The 21284-nt window shown below is 45.5% G+C and overlaps 1 protein-coding gene across 1 annotated transcript in view; it reads right to left on the bottom strand.

Moving 5' to 3' along the window:
- ATM (ATM serine/threonine kinase) overlaps nucleotides 1–21284 on the bottom strand; it is a 586955-nt gene that overhangs the window by 199452 nt on the left and 366219 nt on the right. The window contains exon 33 of the mRNA XM_029602465.1: nucleotides 2005–2100. Coding sequence (XP_029458325.1) covers nucleotides 2005–2100 — 96 coding nt within the window. The remainder of the gene's footprint in view (nucleotides 1–2004; nucleotides 2101–21284) is intronic.

Raw genomic sequence — 21284 nt, 5'->3', positions numbered from 1 at the left:
GCCCTGCGCGCCGGGAAGCCTATTTTACATAGGCCTCCCGGCGCGCGCAGAGCCCCGGGACTCGCGTAAGTCCCGGGGTTCTCGGAGGGGGGCGTGTCGGGGGCGTGTCGGGGGGCGGGCCCGGTCGTCGCGGCGTTCCGGGGGCGTGTCGGCAGCGTTTTGGGGCGGGTACGGGGCGTGGCTACGGCCCGGGGGCGTGGCCGCGCCCTCCGTACCCGCCCCAGGTCGCGGCCCGGCGCGCAGCAGGCCCGCTGGCGCGCGGGATTTACGTCTCCCTCCGGGAGGCGTAAATCCCCCGACAAAGGTAAGGGGGGGGTCTAGACAGGGCCGGGCGGGTGGGTTAGGTAGGGGAAGGGAGGGGAAGGTGAGGGGAGGGCAAAGGAAAGTTCCCTCCAAGGCCGCTCCGATTTCGGAGCGGCCTTGGAGGGAACGGGGGGAGGCAGTGCGGCTCGGCGCGCGCAGGCTATACAAATCGATAGCCTTGCGCGCGCCGATCCAGGATTTTAGTGGATACGCGCGGCTCCTGCGCTTATCTACTAAAATCCAGCGTACTTTTGCTTGAGTCTGATGCGCAAGCAAAGTAGGCTGATCGCGCTTCTTTTAAAATCTACCCCCTGTATGTCCTCATTAGGCGCTCAGAGCGCAGACAAATAGGCGCAGAGTGTCCTGAGGTAGGCGCTCAGTATGTACACAAGTAGTCGCTCAGTAGGCACTCCGTATACTCTCAAGTAGGCACCAAGGACCTGCTCAAAGAGGCATTAAGGCTCAAATAGGTGCCCCACAATTATAGGCTGCGGCCTTGTGTGCACAAGTAGGCACACATGTGTACGTCTACACCACCGCACAGCCATGCGGTAATCATGCACACAAACAAGTGTGCAAAAATGCTGACTCCGCCTACTACATAGCTTGAAGAACCAAGCCTGGGATTGCCTAGCCAGAGGCTGCTCAATCCGTTGCGCCTATGCCTCCACCGCATCTCACTAAACTCCCCAGAGAAGTGAGAGGGAAGAAGGAAAAGTCGCCGACCAATCACACCAAGGGAGAAAGACCAGGTAAGGAAGGAACAGGGGAAAGAAAACCTTCCTACTCTCTCTTTTTTATTTTACTTGAGTTCAGCTGTCCCTGGCTGAGAGTATGACCAGATCTCCGACTACAGGGGGAGAGGGTGAAAGCCTTCACCGCTAAGCCTCCTTGTCCTTCAACCACTTTGCCTTTTTTTTTTTTCAGTCAGCGTCTGAAAAGGCTGACGGACTAAGGACACTCAAATGAGGGAGGGACCCACTGGTGTCACCTCAAGAGTACAAGCGGCACGATAAATAACACCTTTTCTTCTTAATCTTTCTCTTCTTACTACAAGCAATCCTCAATGGGGAAATGCATGTCTACTATCTGCTGGAGACAGAAAATACTGGCGGGCTGATGGAGCAGGGCTATATATCTGTGATATTCACTTTTACTCCATCTCCATCTGCTGATAGAGGTGCATAACACACTTTTGCGGATTGGCCTGCTTGAGTGCAAAGGAATGTGTATAACATGCAATATACACTGTTTAAGAGTTAGAGCCCTATTGCAGCTGATGTAACTCCCACTAAGAGGCATAAATTTAAATGAGCTAATTCCTTCTCTTAACTTTAGTTACCTATATTTAGCCATTTTAAGGTACTATTTAGACACTTTAAATGGCTGAATATAGGGACCTAAAAAAAGCTACCCACTATTTGAATACTGGATTTTAAGCATAAATAAACTTGTTAATTTATATTATGCCCAGCTACACTAAAAACTTTGCTTTTTATACATCCTGTAAAATTAGAACATAATCTATCCAGTATTAATTCCAGAAGAATGAGGCCAAAAAAGATCTTTAGTTTAATTGCCAACAAATATTACTATTGCCTTTCACAACCTGAAGAGAATACAGTTCTTTAAGAAGCAAGTAAGAAAAAGACTTAAAGTATGTGATGTTGACTGCATGATCTTTCCAGAAAGAATTCTTACCCAAAACTTCTTTTCCACTTAAATGGTGAGCTGCAGTCTTGGACTGCTGCAACAGACTCACAACCAGCTTCACAATGACATTATCCTGTGGGTTTTCTGACAAGAAAATAAGAAATGCTTTTGCATCAAAGTATACAATAATTGTAGATTAGATTTTGACAGAAATGTTCATGTCTGAACATTTTTCAAATGAGAAATGCCAGCATTATTATAGCACAACACACATATAAGGCTTATGAATTTGGGTTTTATTTTAATCATTCTTCTTAGATTACAAGAGTTTATTTAATCATCTTCTATACAAGTTTGTATTTGTTAAATGGTGCATAGGCCGAGTAATCATGGAATGATTATGTCAATTACCAATTAATATCAGAAAAATGTAGTGATGTTACAGATATAGGAGTAATTTATCTGCTAGCTTGTTATAAACATACAGAAGCTTTAAAAATAATATGAAAATCGGCGATTTGTCCCCATATAATGTGGAATACAAAAAGAACGTATCTTTCTTTCTATACATATTTTCTGTGTCTGACAAGTTCCTAATTACAAAGAAAAAATGCATCCTCATGATTTCTAAGGGAAAGGGACTCAGACAGAACCACAGATTCTAGTATTTTCCAAAGATCGCTTTCATGCAGAGCTCTTGCAACCACCTCTGTTGTGCAATGGATCTGATCAGTCCATATTGGCTATGATACAACAAATTACTTCCATGATACAGATTCAGAGATAATCAACTTCTGGAAAACGTAAACATTGTTAGTAAAGGAAATCTTACATTTCGCAACCTCAGTTTTTTTAAACAGGAATATAAAGTTGTGCGCATAAGTTTACATACCCCTGGCAGAATTTGTAAGATGTGCAGCATTTTAAGAAAGCATGAGTGATCAAATAAAACACATCTGGTTTTTTTTGTGTGTTTCAAATTAAACTATTATGTATTCCTTTATTGCTATGGTTTGTTTTATAGTGGTGCTATAATGATGATGCATAATAGTTTAATTTTAAACAAATTAAAAACAACAGACATGTTCTGTCTGATCACTCATGCTTTCTTAAAATGCTAAACATCTTACAAATTCTGACAGAGGTATGTGAACTAAGATCACAACTGTATATCCAGTTCAAAAAATGGGGGTAAAGTAAAGAAGCAGGCTCAAAACTTTAATATTAAGCCAGTCCTGAGTTAGAGACTCGTATCCAAACATGATTGCTCCAAGATGTGAAGGGCACCAAAAGTGAGCAGTTTAAATGAAACTCAAAACTACTGATTTAGTGTACTGTTCTATTTTATTGCTGCATTGTATTATTTATAGACGTATTTATTATTAGGGATGTATTTTACACGATTTATTTTTCTATTTTACTGATGTTTTATTAATTTGATCCTGTAAATTGACTACTATTTGCTGTGAACCGCTTCAGATCCAACATCTATTTGAAGGAGGTGGAACGTAAGTATAACATAACATCTCAAGAAGTCTCCGAAGTGGACTTGAAAGCTCATGAATGGAGGCCTTTAAGAGCTTGTATGTTCATCCAATAAGTAATGGAACCTAAAAAGAATCCCAATCACTTTGAAAAATTAAAAAGCTGAGAGCATGGCTCTCAAACTTTATAAAAATCTTAATTTTTTTTAAATAGAGCTAACTATACAGTTCATTTCAGTTAGGCAATCAATCAGCTAGATACAAATTGGGAAATGAGAGCTCCCTTACCCTCAGTTTACATAATTCATTCTACTGTTTCCTTCTACAATGTTATGCGTGAAGGTACACTATGAAAAACAACAACAATAGTAACCTATCTAAACCTTTATCTAGCTGATAATTCTACATAATTTCTGGAGAAAACTAAGGGTCAGACAAATTGTAGGTGATATCTTTTTATAGGACTAACTTAATAGATCTGTGACTAGCTTTTGAGGATTATCTTCTCTTCGTCAGGTCAGTGAAGAAACAGCACAGTTATGTTGGGTTTAAATAGTATAGTCTCACCTAGGTCAAAGGCAGCCTAAAATGAATAGAATGGTTGATACCAATATAGGGAAATAAGACTTTTTAAATAAAATTACAAAAGCAACATTATACTGCTGTTACTGTAATAGATTTTTCTAGAATCTAAGCATAACAAGTGATTTTATATGAACACACATGAAAAGATAAGAAAGGATTAGATATAAGCTCTGATTGTACCCACTTCTTGTAGTGTGAAGATACTTTGGAAAGGAGACTTCAATCGCGTTTCAAGTCTTCAAATCATGCATTGACAAAATGTCAAGATGTTTGAAGTATATGTTTGACATGCAACAACTGACACGCCCACATTCTGAGCCCTTCATGTGAGGTGATATAATCAAACAGATGTCACAAACAGATATATAAGGACTTATACGAAGGAAGAAGAAGGACTCAAACGGGTAGATTTTAATACATGTGCGTGCTTCCCGGTACGCACACATGGACGTGCTGATTTTATAACACGCGTGCGCATGTTATAAAATTGTTGGGTACGCGTACAAGCGCGCTGGATTTTGTAATCCGTGTGCGCAAGGGAGGTAAAGTTCTGCAAATTCATGCGGCGACGCATCACGGTCTTCCCCAGTTCCCTCCCAGTCTGCTCCAATTAAGGAACGGACTGGGAGGGAACTTCCCTACCTCCTACCATAACCTCCCTTCCCTTCCCCTCTCCTACCCACCCCCTAAACCCTTTCTCCTACCGTTTTCAAATTTTATTTTGTTGCTTACTGCTCCATTGGAACAGTAGCAATTTGCACGTGCCTTCCATCCCTTCCCCGGTACAGTGGCAAACGGCCACTGTACCGGCCGCCTCCAGCCCCAGCCCCTCCCCTTTTCTTTGGCCCGGCACTTCTGCGCGTAACAGGGGTTACGTGCGTGGCTGGGCCCCTTTGAAATTTTGCGCGTAACCTCCGCTTTTTATGCGTATGGAGGAGGTAAAATTTGGCCTTAAATGATTAGAGCAGTGGCTACTTTTTGTGACCTTGGGCAAATCACCGCTCTTTCCATTGCCTCCGGTACAAACTTGGACAGCAATTTTAAAACAAGTGTGTGTGCGCGCCGGTATACATGCGTGAGCACACATGCATGAATTTTATATTATCCGGGCAATTTTGCGCACATTACGTAAAATATGCCTATTCTTGCGTATGTGTGCCTCTAATTTTAAACATTTGTATAAAGAAATGTTATTCACATATTTACCTTAGCACATGTCGCTTTACATGTGCAAGGCAGCACATTTTAAACATGTGTGCATGAAGGAAATTGAAGAAATTACTTACCTGATAATTTCCTTTTCCTTAGTGTAGACAGATGGACTCAGGACCAATGGGTATAGTGTCCTCCTGATAGCAGTTGGAGACGGATCAGATTTCAATCTGATGTCAGCCCTAGTACATATACCCCTGCAGGAAGTGCAGCTCTTCAGTATTCTCCTCGAAAAGCATTGTGGATATATGCATGACTGAATAATTTGAAAAACTTGATTAACTTTATAACTTGGTTAACTTAATTAATTTGAACTGGCTGAATTGGCTATAGCTGGAGACCGCCAGTGCCCTCAATCGAGAAACGTCGACACCCGGTAGGATGGGTGACCTAGATGAAGGAAAGCATGGCTTACCGGTGAATCACTCGCTCCCGGGGATGTCCCCCAAGAATTCCATGAGTAATGGCAGCCGTGGGTGGGATGCTGAGTCCATCTGTCTACACTAAGGAAAACGAAATTATCAGGTAAGTAATTTCTCCATTTCCTAGCGTGTAGTAGATGGAATCAGGACCAATGGGATGTATAAAAGCTTCTCCCGAACCGGGTGGGAGGCTGCCTGTGACCCACTTAGTACTGCCCTTGCAAATGCTGTGTCCTCCCGAGCCTGAACATCCAGGCGGTAAAACCTGGAGAAGGTGTGGATGGATGACCATGTCGCCGCCCTGCAGATCTCGGCAGGTGACAGCATCTTGGTTTCCGCACAGGACACTGCCTGGGCTCTAGTAGAATGGGCTTTGACTTGTAAAGGCGGTGGCTTGCCTGCTTCTACGTAGGCTGCCTTGATGACTTCTTTGATCCAGCGGGCTATGGTTGCTCGCGAGGCCGCTTCCCCTTGCTTCTTCCCTCTGTGAAGGACGAATAGATGGTCCGTCTTTCGTACGGATTCTGACCTTTCCAGGTATCAGACTAGGAAACTGCTGACGTTGAGATGGCGTAGACTTCAAGCCTCTTCTGAATTCTTATGCTCATCTGGCGATGGTAGCGAGATGATTTGGTTGAGGTGGAAGTGAGACACCACTTTGGGGAGGAACAACGGAACTGGATATTCCTGGGGTGAGTCTGAGGAACGGCTCTCGGCAGGACAGTGCTTGTAGCTCGGATATACGACGGACTGAACAGACTGCCAGCAGGAAGGCTGTCTTCAGTGTTAATAGTTGGAGCGACAGGCCGCATAGAGGTCTAAAGGAGGTTCCTGCTAGGACCAGGTTGAGGTTCCAAAGAGGCACCGGCTACTTCAGGAGTGGTCGGATCTGCTTGACTCCTTTCAGAAAGCAGGAGACATCCGGGTGAAAGGCTATGCAGCCACTCTCGCTCTTGGTTCTGTAGCATGACAATGCGGCCACCTGTACCTTGATGGAGTTGAGAGACAATCCCTTCTGTAGGCCGTTCTGCAGGAATTCCAAAATCGCAGGAATTTTGACTGAGCGTGGTATGATGTTGCGGTCCTCGCACCAGGCTTCGGATGCTCTCCAAATCCTTACGTATGTTAGGGATATGGAGAACTCGTGTGCTCCGAGTAGGGTGTCAATTACTGCCCCCGAGTATCCGCTCTTCCTTAGGCGAGTCCTCTCAATGGCCAGACCGTAAGAGAGAATCGAGCTGGATCCTCGTGGAGGATCGGTCGCTGTTGAAGCAGGTCTCTGTGTGGAGGTAGTGAAAGGGAGCTCCCTGTTAGCAGTCTTCGCATGTCTGAGTACCACGGTCTTCTTGGCCAGTCCGGGGCCACTAGAAGTACTGGTCCCCTGTGGTGTTCTATTTTGTGGATAATTGTGCCCAATAGGGGCCATGGCGGGAAGGCATATAACAGAGTCTCCTGTGGCCAGGTCTGTACCAGGGTATCGATTCCCTGGGACTGGGGTTCCCACCTGCGGCTGAAGAAACTGGGTACTTGGGCGTTGGACCGGTTTGCCAGGAGGTCCATGGTTGGCGTTCCCCAACGGTTTACTATCAATTGGAATGCTGTGGTCGACAGCCTCCATTCTCCTGGATCTAGACTTTCTCTGCTGAGGTAGTCCGCAGCGACATTGTCTTTCCCGGCGATGTGGACGGCTGAGATCTCTTGAACATTCACTTCCGCCCATGACATTAGGAGGTCTATTTCCAGAGACACCTGTTGGCTTTTGGTTCCTCCCTGATCGCTTTGTCTCGGAGTCTGTGACCGAACCTTAGGCAGGCTAGTCTGACTGCCCGGGCTTCTAGGCTATTGATGCTCCCCATCCTTGTAGGCTGGCATCCATGGTGAGTAGGATCCAGGTTGGTGAGGACAGTCTCGTTCCCTGGCTCAGATGGGCTTCTTTTGGCCACCATCGTAGTTGGGCCCGAACTCTGTCTGGGAACTGAAGACATACGGTGTAGTTCTGGGACAGTGGATTCCATCGTGATAGTAGTGAGCGTTGTAGGGGTCTCATGTGAGCTCGTGCCCATGGCACTACTTCCAGTATGGATGCCATGAGGCCGAGGGCTTGTAGGTAATCCCATGCTGTGGGGCGAAGTTTGCTCAACAGGGTTTGTAACTGGGTCATCAGTTTTGATCTCCTTGTCGGTGTCAGGATGACCTTGTCTTGGTTGGTGTCGAACCGGACCTCCCAAGTATTCTAGAGATTGGGAGGGCTGCAGGCAGCTCATGTTTGTGTTGACCACCCACCCGAGGCTCTCCAGTAGAGCTTTGACTCTGTTGATTGCCTGGTGGCTTTCCTCTGGGGATTTCTCCCTGATCAGCCAATCGTCTAGATAAGGGTGCACGCGGATTCCTTCCTTCCTCAGTGTTGCTTCCACCACCACTATGATCTTGGTGAATGTCCGGGGTGCAGTGGCTAAACCGAAAGGTAGTGCCCGGAACTGGTAGTGATGGTCCAGGATCGAGAAACATAGAAAACGCTGATGCTCTTGATGGATTGGAATGTGTAGGTAGGCTTCCGACAGATCCAGGGATGTAAGGAACTCTCCCGGTTGTATCGCCCTTATTACCGAGTGTAGGGTTTCCATGCAGATGCGAGGAATCTTCAGGTGACGGTTGACCGCCTAGAGGTCCAGGATGGGTCTGAACGTTCCTTCTTTCTTGGGGACGATAAAATAGATGGAATAATGTCCAGTGTTTATTTGTTGTGGAGGCACCGGTGTTATAGCCTCTAAGGCTAGCAATCTGGTCAGTGCAGCTTCCACTGCCATCCTCTTGGAAGGGTCATGGCAGGGAGATTCCACAAATTTGTCCGGAGGGAAGTGGTGGAAATCCAGGTAATATCCCTCTCAATGATGGATAGGACCAACTTGTCCGAAGTTATCTCGACCTAACTTTGGTAGAAGAGGCAAGTCTGTCCCCTATGGCTTCTTCATTTAGACGGGTTGGCTGATTTTCATTGTGGGGTGCGGCTGGGGCCTGAGCCCAAGCTGGCTCCCCTTTTGTTGTGCTTGTTCCGAAAGGACTGGCTCCGGCCTGCGGGGCGGGCCGCTTGATATGTGCTTCTAAATGGGTTGAAGCACTGTGATCCTCTGCCCCTGGAGGTCCGGGGGAAGGATCGCTGGTTTCTCTTATTCCTGTCCTCCGGTAGCCGCGGCAGTGGGGACGTGCCCCAATTGTTGGCTAGTTTCTCTAGTTCGCTTCCAAACAGAAGTGTTCCCTTGAAAGGCAACCTTGCGAGTCTCGTTTTGGAGGATGCGTCGGCTGACCAGTTTCGGAGCCAGATTTGTCTTCTGGCTGCCACGGCGGATGACACTACTCTAGCTGCGGTGCATACCAGATCAGAAGTGGCGTCCGCGAGGAATGATACTGCTGGTTCCAGGGCCTCCCCAGGAGTGTTGTTCCTGGTCTGTGCTAAGCAGGCGCGTGTCACCACGAAAGAGCAGGCCGCGATCTGTAAAGACATAGCGGAGACGTCAAAGGACTGTTTGAGGATAGATTCCAGACGTCTGTCTTGAGCATCCTTGAGTGCTGCTCCTCCCTCTACTAGGATAGTAGTGCGCTTCGAGACCGCGCAGACCATGGCATCCACCAAAGCAAAGAAATCATTTAATCTTTCCGTGATGGCCTTATCTTCTCTAAGTGCCCCTTTAACCCCTCGATGATCTAACGGTCCAACTGACTCCCTCACAGGCTTTCTGCTTCGGATATATTTTAAAAAGTTTTTATTGTGAGTTTTTGCCTCTACAGCCAACTTCTTTTCAAATTCTCTCTTAGCCTGTTTTATCAAGGTCTTACATTTAACTTGTCAACGATTATGCATTATCCTATTTTCTTCTGTTGGATCCTTCTTCCAATTTTTGAATGAAGATCTTTTGGCTAAAATAGCTTCTTTCACCTCCCCTTTTAACCATGCCGGTAATCGTTTTGCCTTCTTTTCCACGTTTCTTAATACATCTGGATTGCGCTTCTAGGATGGTATTTTTTAACAATGACCACGCCTCTTGCACACTTTTTACTTTTGTAGCTGCTCCTTTCAGTTTTTTTCTATTTTTCTCATTTTATCAAAGTTTCCCTTTTGAAAGTTTAGCACGAGAGCTGTGGATTTGCTTACTGTCCCCCTTCCAGTCATTAAATCAAATTTGATCATATGATGATCACTATTGCCAAGCGGCTCCACCACCGTTACCTATCTCACCAAATCCTGTTCTCCACTGAGAGTTAGATCTAAAATTGCTCCCTCTCTCGTCGGTTCCTGAACCAATTGCTCTATAAAGCTATCATTATTCCATCCAGGAATGTTATCTCTCTAGCGTGTCCCGATGATATTTTTACCCAGTCAATATTGGGGTAATTGAAGTCTCCCATTATTACCGCACTACCAATTTGGTTAGCTTCCCTAATTTCTCTTAGCATTTCACTGTCAGTCTCACCATCTTGACCAGGTAGACGGTAGTATACTTCTATCACTATAGTCTCTCTCGACACACAAGTGATTTCTACCCATAAAGAATCAATTGTGCATTTAGTCTCGTGCAGGATATTTATCCTGTTGGACTCTATGCCATCCCGGACATAAAGCACCACACCGCCTCCTGGGTGCTCCTCTCTGTCATTGCGATATAATTTGTATCCCGGTATAGCACTGTCTCATTGGTTGTCCTCCTTCCACCATGTCTCTGAGATGCCAATTAAGTCTATGTTATCATTCACTGCTATACATTCTAATTGTCTCGGCACTTCCCGGTCTCGTTCCGGGCGGACTCCGGCTGCGGGGGGAGAGGGAAAATACCTTCACCGCTGCGCTCGAAGTTGCACCCACTGCCTCTCAGCCTCCCCCGACGTCGGGGGCTGGGTCCCTGCTGAGGGTCGGCCGCCGGACCGAGGCTTACCTCCGAGGGATCGCGGAAATCACCTCGGGAATTCTCAACTGGGGGAGGGACCCAATGGGTGTCACCGCAGGAAAGCGGGGCTGGTCTATAGAGGTAAGATTTCTTATTTTGGTTTTCTTTGGTAAAATTATTCTAACGCTGTGCGAGCGTGCATAGAGTCCCTAACTGGCATGGAGACAGAAAATACTGAAGAGCTGCACTTCCTGCAGGGGATATGTACTAGGGCTGACATCAGATTGAAATCTGATCCGTCTCCAACTGCTATCAGGAGTACACTATACCCATTGGTCCTGAGTCCATCTGCTACACGCTAGGAAAGACCAGTTTTACCAATTAGTCCATCAGTTTGCTCAGTCTATCTCTAAGTCATCAAGACCCCTCTGGTTATTCAGCCTGCATGTCCCCTGTTTATCCTGACCCTTAATCCAGTCAGTATTTGGCTATAAAAAGTTTTATTCTGACTTACACCTGATAAACAGCAGAAGTAAATTTACGTAGTTAACAGCCATACTGAACTAGGGGTCACGATTTGAAACTCCAGGGAGGAAGACTTAGAATAATGTCAGGAAATACTTCTTCACTGAGAGGGTGGTGGATGTCTGGAATGCCCTTCCAGAGGATGTGGTGAAGACTAAAACTGTGAAGGATTTCAAAGGGGCATGGGATAAACACTCGACTTATCCGCTGCATTCGACACGGTTAATCACTCAATCCTGTTGGAACGGCTATCGGAGATAGGAATTCAGGGAGAAGCACATAGCTGGTTCCAATCGTTCCTGGAGAATAGATTCTATAAGGTCAAGATCAATAACAAAGAATCACTCCCAATCAAATCTAACCGAGGAGTCCCGCAAGGATCATCCCTTTCCCCCACACTTTTTAACATTTATCTGCTACCTCTCTGCCATCTACTCTCCAGTCTCAAATTAAAGTTCTACATTTTTGCGGACGACATTCAGATACTTCTGCCTATCACGGATTCACTGCAAAAAACCTGGACACACTGGAACAATTGCTTACAGTCTATCAACATCCTGTTATCCAGCCTTAACCTTATACTTAACTCAAATAAAACGGAAATCCTCATCATCTCGCCCGATGAAAACCACACGCTCATCAACTCCCAAAGCGCATCACAATTCGCAAAATCATCCATCAACCACTCCCCCTCCGTCAGAGACTTAGGAGTACGACTTGATAATCAATTCAACTTAAAATCCTTCGTCCTCAACACTACTAAAGAATGTTTTTACAAACTCCAAGTTCTCAAAAATCTGAAACCCCTCCTGCATTTCAGCGACTTCCGTTTAGTAATTCAGGCTATCATTCTGACAAAATTAGACTACTGCAACTCTCTTCTCCTAGGCCTTCCTGCCATAACCACCAAACCCCTACAGATGGTCCAGAATGCAGCTGTGAGGATACTCACTAATTCAAATAAAAGAGCCCACATCACACCAATTCTACACCGGCTGCACTGGCTCCCTATAAAATCCAGGATCACCTTCAAAACGTTAATGATGATCCACAAGGACATTATCGACAGCGCCCACCTCAATCTCAGCACACAACTCCGCCCCCACTCATCACAAAGACCGATCAGATATGCTTACGAAGGATCTCTATATGCCCCTCTGGTCAAAACCTCACTAAGAAAACGAGCAATCTCCACAGCCGGGCCCACCCTCTGGAACTCAATGCCTCCGGAACTTCGACTAGAAACATGTCATCAAACTTTCAAGAAACACCTAAAAACATGGCTTTTCCGACAAGCCTTCCCGGAATCTTAAGAACACTCTGACACCGGTCAAAGGGCATAACAGCTAACTACAAGACCCATGATCACTCGCACTTCCCTTAGGGACCAATTACGACTGACTTGGACAATTCTTATGTCATCAAAGAACCCCGGGTAGATGCATCAAGTCATGACACGCCCATTAACATTGTTCGCTGTTACATGTAACATTCAGATTTGTTCCTTTTAATTCTTTGGTTACGTCTAGCCATCCTGTTTATGTTTATTAACTTTGTTCGATTCAATCAGTTACAACAGTTACGTTCTATTGTTCGGACACCTTGTTATAATGTATCGCCTTAGCCGCGCCTGTTCTGTTATAATGGAAACCGATCTGATTTGATATTTGTATCAAGAATGTCGGTATACAAAAATTCTAAATAAATAAATAAATAAAGCATGGGAATAAATAAAAAAGCTAAACCAGCACGGAGCGGCAGTTACTACCCTTAAGAGAAACATGGGGGCAACCTGCTCAGAGCGGCAGTTACTACCTTAAGAGAAACATGGGGGTAACCTGCATGAAGCGGCAGTTGCTACCTTGGGAAGCTTACTGGGCAGACTAGATGGACCATTTTGGTCTTTTACTGACGTCATTACTATGTTAACTATGTATATTAACTATGTTAACTATGATATAGATGTTGCGTTTGCAGGTTATAAAAATGCAACTTATGCAAATACATGTTGGTCCCACCCTGGAACCCCCAACCCAGGTTTTTGTTTTTTTAGACAAGCAAATTTATTCACACATCAGCACCTGCACATGTATGTGCAGGTTTAAAAAAAACAAAACCAAAAACCCTTATGCTAATATATGCTATTTGTGTGCGCATCTGCTCTTTTGTGCACATGAATCTCTTTTAAAATTCATTTTTTAGATTGTAAGCCTTCTAGGGATAGGTAAATATCTACAGTACCCGAATGTAACCACTTTGAAGTGCCAAAAAGCAAAATATAAAAAGTCTAAAATAAAATAATTACTAGTAAGCCCATGGACAGCTGCAAGTGCAAGACAGCAGAAGCAAAGTCAAAGAGGTTTTTTTACAGAATTATTTTATTATAGATTTTTTACATTCCGCTTTTCGGCACTTCAAAGCGGAATACATTCAGGTACTGTAGGTATTTCCCTATCCCTAGAGGGTTTACAATCTAACCCCAGATTCATCAAAATGCGATAAGAAAAAGGAGCACGTTTAGGGTAATTTTTAGAATTTACAGCACCACACAGTAACATAGTTCTTCGCATCACTAGTATTGCGTGGTGCGGTAAACTTTTTGTACCCCGCGATATTACCTATTTCGCACCTTGTGGGGAGGGGGGGGGGGGGAGGGAGGGAGAGAGAGAGAGAGAGAGAGAGAGAACACCTATCTACAAGGCCTTCATAGTAGTCAAGTATTTATATCTCTATAGGAGGGCCATCTAATAGCTCGAGGTGAGGTGTTGGCTTAGGGGCCAGTTTTTCATGTAGAGTGAGATGAACGAACAACACAGTACACCTCAGTGAAGATCTGATGTCATTTGGAGTGAGGAAAATCTCACAGAGATGACATTTCTATTATGTTCTCTCACCCTAGCTTGATGGACTCAATAACAGCGTACCATATTTATTTATTTATTTATTTAATTTCTTTTCCTATACCGATGCTCAAGACTAGGTCTTATCGTACCGGTTTACAATGTAACTGAGGGGAAACCAATTAACATCAAGGTAGAAAGTAAAGTTACATTAAACAGGGAGCATAAAACCTGGGCAGTGGAAGACAGTGCAGAGTTTAAACTAAGAAACAATTAGAGAGAGTAGGGTGAGAAAATATAGTAGAAAATGTCATCTTTGTGAGACTTTCCTCACTCTAAATGACAATAAATCTTCACTGAGGTTATTCTGCTGTTCGTACATCTCACTCTACATGAAAAACTGGCCCCTAAACCCTAAACTACCACCAACACCTCATCTCAAGTTATTAGATGCCCCTCCTATAGGCATATAAATTGTTGCACACTGTGAGGGCCTCACCAGAGGCGCTCTCACTCTCTCTCTCTCTCTTCTCCACTCCACGCCAAGCCCAGAAATGGCTGGAAGGCAATTAAAAAACTTTTTCGTGAATTGTGTTATGGTCATTTCGGGCATATCAAAAAAACAAAAAAATAAAATAAAGAGAAGGAAAAGGAGACGGAACCGCAGGACCCACGCGGTGAGTCAGCCACGCCCCCTGAGAGGCACTAGGCCTATCAGGGCGCAAAAAGGAAAAAAAACAAAAAAAAAAAAGAGGCCTTTAAATCGCGTTGCCGCCCTCCGGCACACCTCTTCTCTTCAGCTCCCGGCATCGGCCGCCGCCCGTCTCCTCCTCTGCCGAGGCTCCCGAGGCCCAATCGGGGCTAGAGCCCGCTCGCAATCCCGCGAGCCGTGCAGAGGAGGCATCAGAAATTAGCAGGAAAAGGAAAACCAAACAAAAAATAAAATAAAGAGAAGGAAAAGGAGACGGAACCGCAGGACCCACACGGTGAGTCAGCCACGCCCCCCTGAGAGGCACTAGACCTATCAGGGCGCAAAAAGAAAAAGGAAAAAAAAAAAAAAGGCCTTTAAATCGCGTTGCCGCCCTCTGGCGTCGCGCGCTGGGCGTCACGCGCCCAAAGGGGTGCGACCTAAGGGGCCTGCCCCTTAGTGCGCCCTTTGGAGAGCCCCAGGAATTAGAACTAAGGCCCCTCCAACAGTATCCCTCGCCTCAACATTGACACACAACATAGCCAACTTACTTGCCTCTTCCAGCCTCCAGCAGCATTCATCCAGCACCCATCCAGCCTCCAGCAGCATTCATCCAACACCCATCCAGCCTCCAGCAGCATTCATCCAGCACCCATCATCCAGCATTCATCCAGCACCCATCCAGCCTCAAGCAGCATTCATCCAGCACCCATCATCCAGCATTCATCCAGCACCCATCCAGCCTCAAGCAGCATTCATCCAGCACCCATCATCCAGCACCCATCCAGCATCCATCCAGCTTCCAGCACCCATCATCCAGCACCCATCCAGCCTCAAGCAGCATTCATCCAGCACCCATCATCCAGCATTCATCCAGCACCCATCCAGCCTCCAGCAGCATTCATCCAACACCCATACAGCCTCCAGCAGCATTCATCCAGCACCCATCCAGCCTCCAGCAGCTTTCATCCAGAACCCTCCCAGCAGCTGCCAGCCTACATCCAGCTACCAGTCCGCAAGGCCAACAATGCACTACCGCCCACGCACCTACAAATCCCTCATCCCAATCATGATTTCCCCCACCACACAGTTCCTAGGTCTCACCCTATTCACCATCATCCTATTTAACGCCCAATCGCTTACCAACAAAACACTAATACTCAACAACATACTGCAGGACACAACCCCAGACTTTTGCGCCATAACAGAAACAAGGCTCAAATCCACCGACATCGCCCTCATTAACCAACTACCAACACAGACTTACGATTTTTTCTCTATCCCAAGACAAAAAAAAAAGAGGAGGGGGTATCTTCTTAGCTGCCAAAAAATCCCTAAGGTTCACACACTACCCTATCAACACAGCTACCAAACTAGAACTAGGATTGTTCAAATCAGAATATCTCCAAATCCTTCTAGTCTATGCCCCTCCAGGCCTGCTAGAGTCCGACGCCTCCCCTATTCTCGAAACCATAACTTTGCACCTAAACCTTGGCTTCCCTGCTATAATCCTGGGTGACTTCAACTTACATGTTGACAAAATCCCCCTTTCAACAAACTGTGAAGCCTTCCTCACCGCAATGTCAGCGATGGGTTTCAAACAACAAATCAACAAACCCACTCACAAAGCAGGCCACACGCTCAATCTCTTCTTTACAAACTCCAGTATTTCTCAAACAAAACAACCAGATTGTAAACAAGTCCCATGGTCAGACCACTCTCTAATCTCCACCAGCTTTTCTCTACCACGACCAGACTCCAATCTCGACTCAAGACCTTCTTTCCTATACAGAAAACCTTGCACCTCGGAACACCTAAGCAAACTTCTAGCCTCAGATCTACCACTCATCGATGTTTCTACACCAAACTCTGCACTCCAATCCTGGTCCAAAATAACAAAATCAGTAGCAAACACTTTTTGCCCCCTGACAACCAAAAAACAGACTTCAAATGCTTCCAAAAGACAACCCTGGTTTAATGATGAACTGCGTAATCTCAAACACCTACTTCGGCAGAAAGAAAGAAAATGGCGCAAAGCCCCTTCACCGGCCTCACTCTCCGATTACAAACGCACACTCCACCTATACAAGAGCATTACTCTGAAAACCAAAAGAGACTACTATGCCCTTAAGGTTCACCACCTCATCTTTGACTCAAAAGCTCTATTCGCCTTCGTTTCCAGTCTCACTAAACCCATCACTCCAGATATCCCACCTGAACTATCTCAGACTAAAGCAGACGAACTGGCTCTTCATTTCAACAAAAAAATCTCTGACCTCCTCAATCAGCTGATACCAAACACTAGCTCTCCTGATAACACATATCTTCTCCCAAACAAAGACATTCAGCTTAACGCATTCGAACCCATCACAATCACAGAGAAACAATCGGTGCTGAAGATAATGAAACCTTCATCACACCCTTTTGATCAAATCCCTTCCAAAATGCTTCTTCTCATCCCTGATACTATATCAAAAACCCTAGCCGAAATCATAAACTGTTCCCTGTCCCAGGGTATCTACCCAGATGACCTAAAAACAGCCTCAATCAAACCCCTCCTAAAAAAACCGAATCTAAATGCATGTGATCCCAACAACTTCCGCCCTATTTCCAACCTCCCATTCATAGCCAAAATTATGGAAAAATTGGTGAACACTCAACTATCCAACTACTTGGAGGACAACAGTATTCTGTCTCCAAACCAATATGGTTTTCGCAAAGCCGCAAGCACCGAAACGCTAATCCTATCACTCACGGACTTCCTCCTCTCCGGAATTGATAAAGGCCAAGCATTTTTACTAATCCTCCTTGACTTCTCGGCGGCCTTTGACACCGTCAACCATTTCCTCCTTCTAAAACAGCTGGCAAACATAGGAGTGACAGGTGCTACACTAACTTGGTTCAAAACCTTCCTGGAAAACAGAGGATATAGAGTCAAAATTCACAATACAGAATCCCAATATCACCCTTCCAACCGAGGGGTGCCGCAAGGTTCATCGCTTTCACCCACGCTCTTTAATGTCTACCTGCTACCGCTATGTCAACTACTCACAAAATTAAGCCTGAAACACTTCCTCTTTGCAGACATACAGTTTGTGATCCCTATAAAAGAATCAATCTCGAAAACAATGAAATACTGGGATAGTTGATTAGAAATCAAACATCTCCTCACCAGCCTAAACCTAGTCCTCAATGCTTCGAAAACGGAATACCTGCTCATATCACCGGAAAACAACAACACACATTCAAAGCCACCAGCCCTCCTTCAAACCGCTCACGTAAGAGACCTAGGAGCCATCTTAGACAACCGTCTTAACCTCAAACCATTCATTAACCAAACCACCAAAGATTGCTTCCACAAATTACATATTCTGAAAAGAATAAAGCCACTTTTCCACGCTCAGGACTTTAGAACAATCTTGCAAGCAATAATCTTCTCCAAACTAGATTATTGCAACTCACTACTACTAGGCCTCCCAGCTTCTTATACCAAGCCACTACAAATGGTACAGAACACAGCAGCCAGAATCCTTACAAACTCCAGGAAAATCAACCACATCTCCCCTATTCTCAAAGACCTTCATTGGTTACCGATCCACTACAGAATCATGTACAAATCCATCACTATCATCTACAAGGCCATCCACCAACACACTCAACTCGACCTACAAATCCCATTTAAAAAACACACATCCGCCAGACCCATCAGGGAATACTACAAAGAATCACTTCAGGTTCCACATGCCAAAACCTACCAACATAAATCCTTCAGTCTCAGAGCTTTCTCTTCAGCAGGTCCAACTCTATGGAACTCTATCCCAGCTGACTTGAGACAAGAACCATGTACTCTAACATTTAGGAAAAGACTAAAAACTTGGCTTTTCAAAAAAGCATTCCCAGGCCTTGGTTAAATCCTCCACCCATCAGCACGTATTCAAAAATTGGATTGAAATAAGAATCCACCAACTACACAGCACCATATTATCGTCCTTCAACTGTATCATATATATTCATTTTTGCTATACAATTATATTAATTGATGCAATTGACTAAAATGTAAATATTTCTTTGTTCAATTTCTCCCCCTTTCCAGATCCTAGTTAATTTTCCCTGTTTTATTGTAACTTTCTCACATCCATAATATTGTTTTCTGTATTAGAAGTTTGAATTGGGAATATTGCTTACTATGTTACTCTCTACCTTACACACATTGTTAATTGTAAACTGGGTTGATGTGATTCTAGTCATGAAACTCGGTATAACAAAATAATAAATAAATAAATAAATATCACACAGCTTAATGTCAGGAAAAAGGTGTAGTTATATCTGGCATTAAAACCGTGTGATATTGCCCCTCATTTTCTTAAAGCCTGCCCAAACTCCTCCCTAATCCTGCCCCTTCCCAAAATTTGTATTCGCGCCATGCACTAGCGTTATTATTGCATGCGTTATGGTGTTAACACGTGCGTTAATGCGTTATTGCACGAGTTAATGCCATAACGCATTTTGATGAATGACCCTGTAAGTTTGTACCTGAGGCAATTGGAGGGTAAAATGACTTGACCAAGGTCACAAGGAGCGACAGTGGGACTGGAATCCTGGTCTCCCTGGTTCATAGCCCGCTGCTCTAATCACTAGGCTACTCCTCCTCCTTGACTTCACAATGAGAAAAATGAATGAATGAGCCATGGGCCTTGTTTGGTGTAATTCTGTGAAGTACAGAGTCCTATTGTGATCAAGGAAGAGTGGTCAACAAGACAGTGGCCAAAAAAGAACATTTCCAAATGGTTTGAAATGTCTAACTACCGTGTTTCCCCGATAGTAAGACACCCCTGATAGTAAGACGTAGTGGGAATTTTAGGGGGGTCGGCTAATGTAACACATCCCCCGAAAGTAAGACGTACCTGTCATTTAAAAAAAAAAATATTTTTAAATACCTGTCGGAGGGCCGCGTGGGTCCAGGCGGCTGGCGGCGGGAGCCGGGTGGTCGCGTGTTAAATCTAGGCCGCGGGCGGGTGGGCGCTTGTTCCAGGCGGCGGCGGCGGCGGGGGGGGGGGGGGGGGGGGGTGGACGCGCGTTAGTTCGAGACGGCCGGCGGGCGGTCGCGTGTTAAATCTAGGCCGGGTCGCACAGGCGCGCAGAGCCATGCTATTGGTTCCTGTTCAGTCCTTAACTCTGGCTTTTGCTCATTGGTCTGGTGAAGGCAGAGAGCACTGCAGAGTTGGGACTCAGCCCATAGCATTTCATCTTTCGCTGATCTAGGACATTTGCTAGACATTTAGGACACTTAATGAGTTATTTATGTTCCCCCAGCTCACCTTTCTGATCACAGTTCTCAATTAACAGGTGATTTGTAGAGGGAGATGGGAAGCAAGTTGTGTTATAGTGGGAAAATACTGTGAATGATCATCCTGTAGAGACAAAAGTACAGAATACCCATGTCTAACACACATGCACCAGCAGCTATGTGATTATGAAGAAAGTGGCAAGAAGGGCAACAGGAGGAATAAGAAGTTGCAGTATTTTGGAGAGGGATCATGCATGATGTCAACATGAAGAAGGGATTCAAATGAATGTGGAGGGCTGTTGGGACAAACTTAGTCTGGATGTAAATAAATATATGCAAGTTGGTAGTACTAGACTTAAAACACACACATACAAATATAATATTTCTGTTCTCAGATCACAAGAAATTTAAATGCATGCATGTATGTGGATCACATGATCTACATTACATATGTTGGCAAAGTAACATCTAGAAAACTCTCTTGAAAAACCTGAGCATTAACAGTCAAGTCTCATGTGACAGGGGCCCAACTGCTACTCACTGTTGATTTGTGCTTTGTCCAAAAATGTTTTTCTTTGATTTTTTTTTTCTTTTAAGTATATCTACCGTGTTTCCCCGAATATAAGACAGCGTCTTACTTTCTTTTTACCCCCAAAAGTCCCACTATGTCTTACTTTCAGGGTATGTCTTATACTGGAAAAAAAACCTGAGTGTTCAAAAAAAAATTATTTTTAAATACATGTCGGAGGGCCGCGTGGGTCCAGGCGGCTGGCGGCGGGAGCCGGGTGGTCGCGTGTTAAATCTAGGCCGCGGGCGGGTGGGCGCTTGTTCCAGGCGGCGGCGGCGGGGGGGGGGGGGGGGGGGGCGGGTGGACGCGTGTTAGTTCGAGGCGGGCGGCGGGTTGTCGCGTGTTAAATCTAGGCCGGGTCGCACAACTGCCTTGAGCGCACAACTGCCTTGAGCGCCGAAAGCAGCCGGCAGCGGCAGCCGAAAGCAGCCGGCAGCGGCGAAAGCAGCCGGCTCCTCCGTCTGGATGAATGAATTCATTCACTGCCGCAGCCCCCACCGGCAGCCCCCAGTGCCGAATCGCAGGGGTCGCACAGGCGCTGTGGGCCTGTGCGACCCGGCCTAGATTTAACACGCGACCACCCGCCGCCCGCCTCGAACTAACGCGCGTCCACCCCCCCCCCCCCCCCCCCCGCCGCCTGGAACAAGCGCCCACCCGCCCGCGGCCTAGATTTAACACGCGACCACCCGGCTCCCGCCGCCAGCCGCCTGGACCCACGCGGCCCTCCGACAGGTATTTAAAAATAATTTATTTTTGAACACTCAGGTTTTTTTTCCAATATAAGACATACCCTGAAAGTAAGACATAGTGGGACTTTTGGGGGTAAAAAGAAAGTAA

This window comes from Rhinatrema bivittatum, chromosome 5 (genome assembly GCF_901001135.1).
Source record: "Rhinatrema bivittatum chromosome 5, aRhiBiv1.1, whole genome shotgun sequence".
Lineage (NCBI taxonomy): Eukaryota > Metazoa > Chordata > Amphibia > Gymnophiona > Rhinatrematidae > Rhinatrema > Rhinatrema bivittatum.
The sequence above is the reverse complement of the archived record's forward strand: the minus strand, read 5'-3'. Positions and strand labels throughout refer to the sequence as shown.